The 1464-nt window shown below is 41.7% G+C and overlaps 1 protein-coding gene across 1 annotated transcript in view; it reads right to left on the bottom strand.

The window, feature by feature from the left end:
• LOC104494859 (corepressor interacting with RBPJ 1-like) overlaps positions 1-1464 on the bottom strand; it is a gene marked incomplete at its 5' end in the record, with an annotated part of 6094 nt that overhangs the window by 4304 nt on the left and 326 nt on the right. Inside the window, one exon of the mRNA XM_010137750.1 lies at positions 1223-1357. Within this exon, the coding sequence (XP_010136052.1) occupies positions 1223-1357 (135 nt within the window). The remainder of the gene's footprint in view (positions 1-1222; positions 1358-1464) is intronic.

The raw sequence follows: 1464 nt of genomic DNA, 5'->3' as shown, positions 1-1464 counted from the left end.
CAATCCCTGCAACCCCTGACACACCAAACTGGGGCAATCTCCGTCATTCGAGGTCTTTAATTGCAGGTTAGCCAAGCTACTCCACTGTTCTGCTGCTAGGATGCATTTTTATATATCTAATTCAAATCCCTCCTGCTGCAACCGAAGGTCATCACTCTTTGCTCTGAAAGTCACGGAACCATTTTCCACTCCCTCTCCACAGTGGCAACTCCCATCATCTACGTATCTGTCTCAGCTCAATTACCTCATTCTCTTCTGCTCTAGATGGAGTAAACAGAATTGTTTAAACATGCCCCTGTAGGACACTTTGGCTAGTCTGCTCTCCCCTGTGAACGGGAAAATTTAGGGAACTTTTAGCTGTAAAGTTTCAGCAAATCTCTGAGCACGCAAAGCCTAATACAGAATGATTTTTTCCCCCTCAGGTGCATGTTTTTTGACATCCCTCTAAAAGATAAGCCTGACAGCATGCCACGCGTGTTCACACCTAAGCTTCTGACTTGACATTTTAATTCATTTCAGATGTTTTAGAGTGTATCACATGAGATAAAATTCATTCAAGAAGAAAGGAAGACACCTCCCCCACCCCACCAAATGCATAAGTTCATAGATTCAAATATTTGCAGAATGTACTTATGTCAGATATATTGACTCAAGCCACTGAAGTATAAGAACAAGCAGTATTTCCGTACAGATGTAAATCTGCTTCAAGAGAAGCAGAACTGCCTCTGTTAAACTGTGGAATATATGGTCACAAGTATGAGGTTCGGCAGCAGATAGTGAAGTTTCAGCTGACCCTGATGTTAGACTTTTCATCAGAAGAATTCTAGTTAATTCTTGCCAATCATAACCAAAAAAGATAAAATACACTACAATGTTTAGCCTGACACATTTTATTTAAAAAGGGCAATTTGGACCTATTACCTAGGTGACATAGCAGAAGACCTGTATCCATTTGATTTCCAAAATGCAGCATTTTAAATATTTAGAGCATGTTGTTACAAAGTAACATCTCTGTGGACAGCGGTTTCTCTTTGGAAGTCACTGAAATTAATGCGGGAACATTCTGCGCTGTGTGGACAGGGCTGAGAGGACACTCTGCACCTGTATCCGTATTCCACACAGTCCCTTGTGGTGGTTTAGCCACATTCAACACACGCTTTAAAGGCTTCCAGGAGTGCTATCAGAGCTGGTAAACACCACGTGTGCGCATGGAGGAGCTTACCTCTGCTACTCGAAGAAGACGACCTTGATGATGAGCATGATGAGGAAGAAGAAGTGGATGTAGTGCTAGAAGACGATGTGGATGAAATGGATGATGATCTGCTTCTACTGCGCTTTCGTTTCCTTTTTTCTTTCCCTTAAGATAACATAAAGCAACAGTGACACACATGCTACTAATTACGGTCTGCAAAAATGACTCTTCACAGAGCTAAAGCACAATGAACCCTTATTTTAAGGAATTGG

This window comes from Buceros rhinoceros, unplaced genomic scaffold (assembly GCF_000710305.1).
Source record: "Buceros rhinoceros silvestris isolate BGI_N320 unplaced genomic scaffold, ASM71030v1 scaffold29596, whole genome shotgun sequence".
NCBI classification, from domain to species: domain Eukaryota; kingdom Metazoa; phylum Chordata; class Aves; order Bucerotiformes; family Bucerotidae; genus Buceros; species Buceros rhinoceros.
The sequence above is the reverse complement of the archived record's forward strand: the minus strand, read 5'-3'. Positions and strand labels throughout refer to the sequence as shown.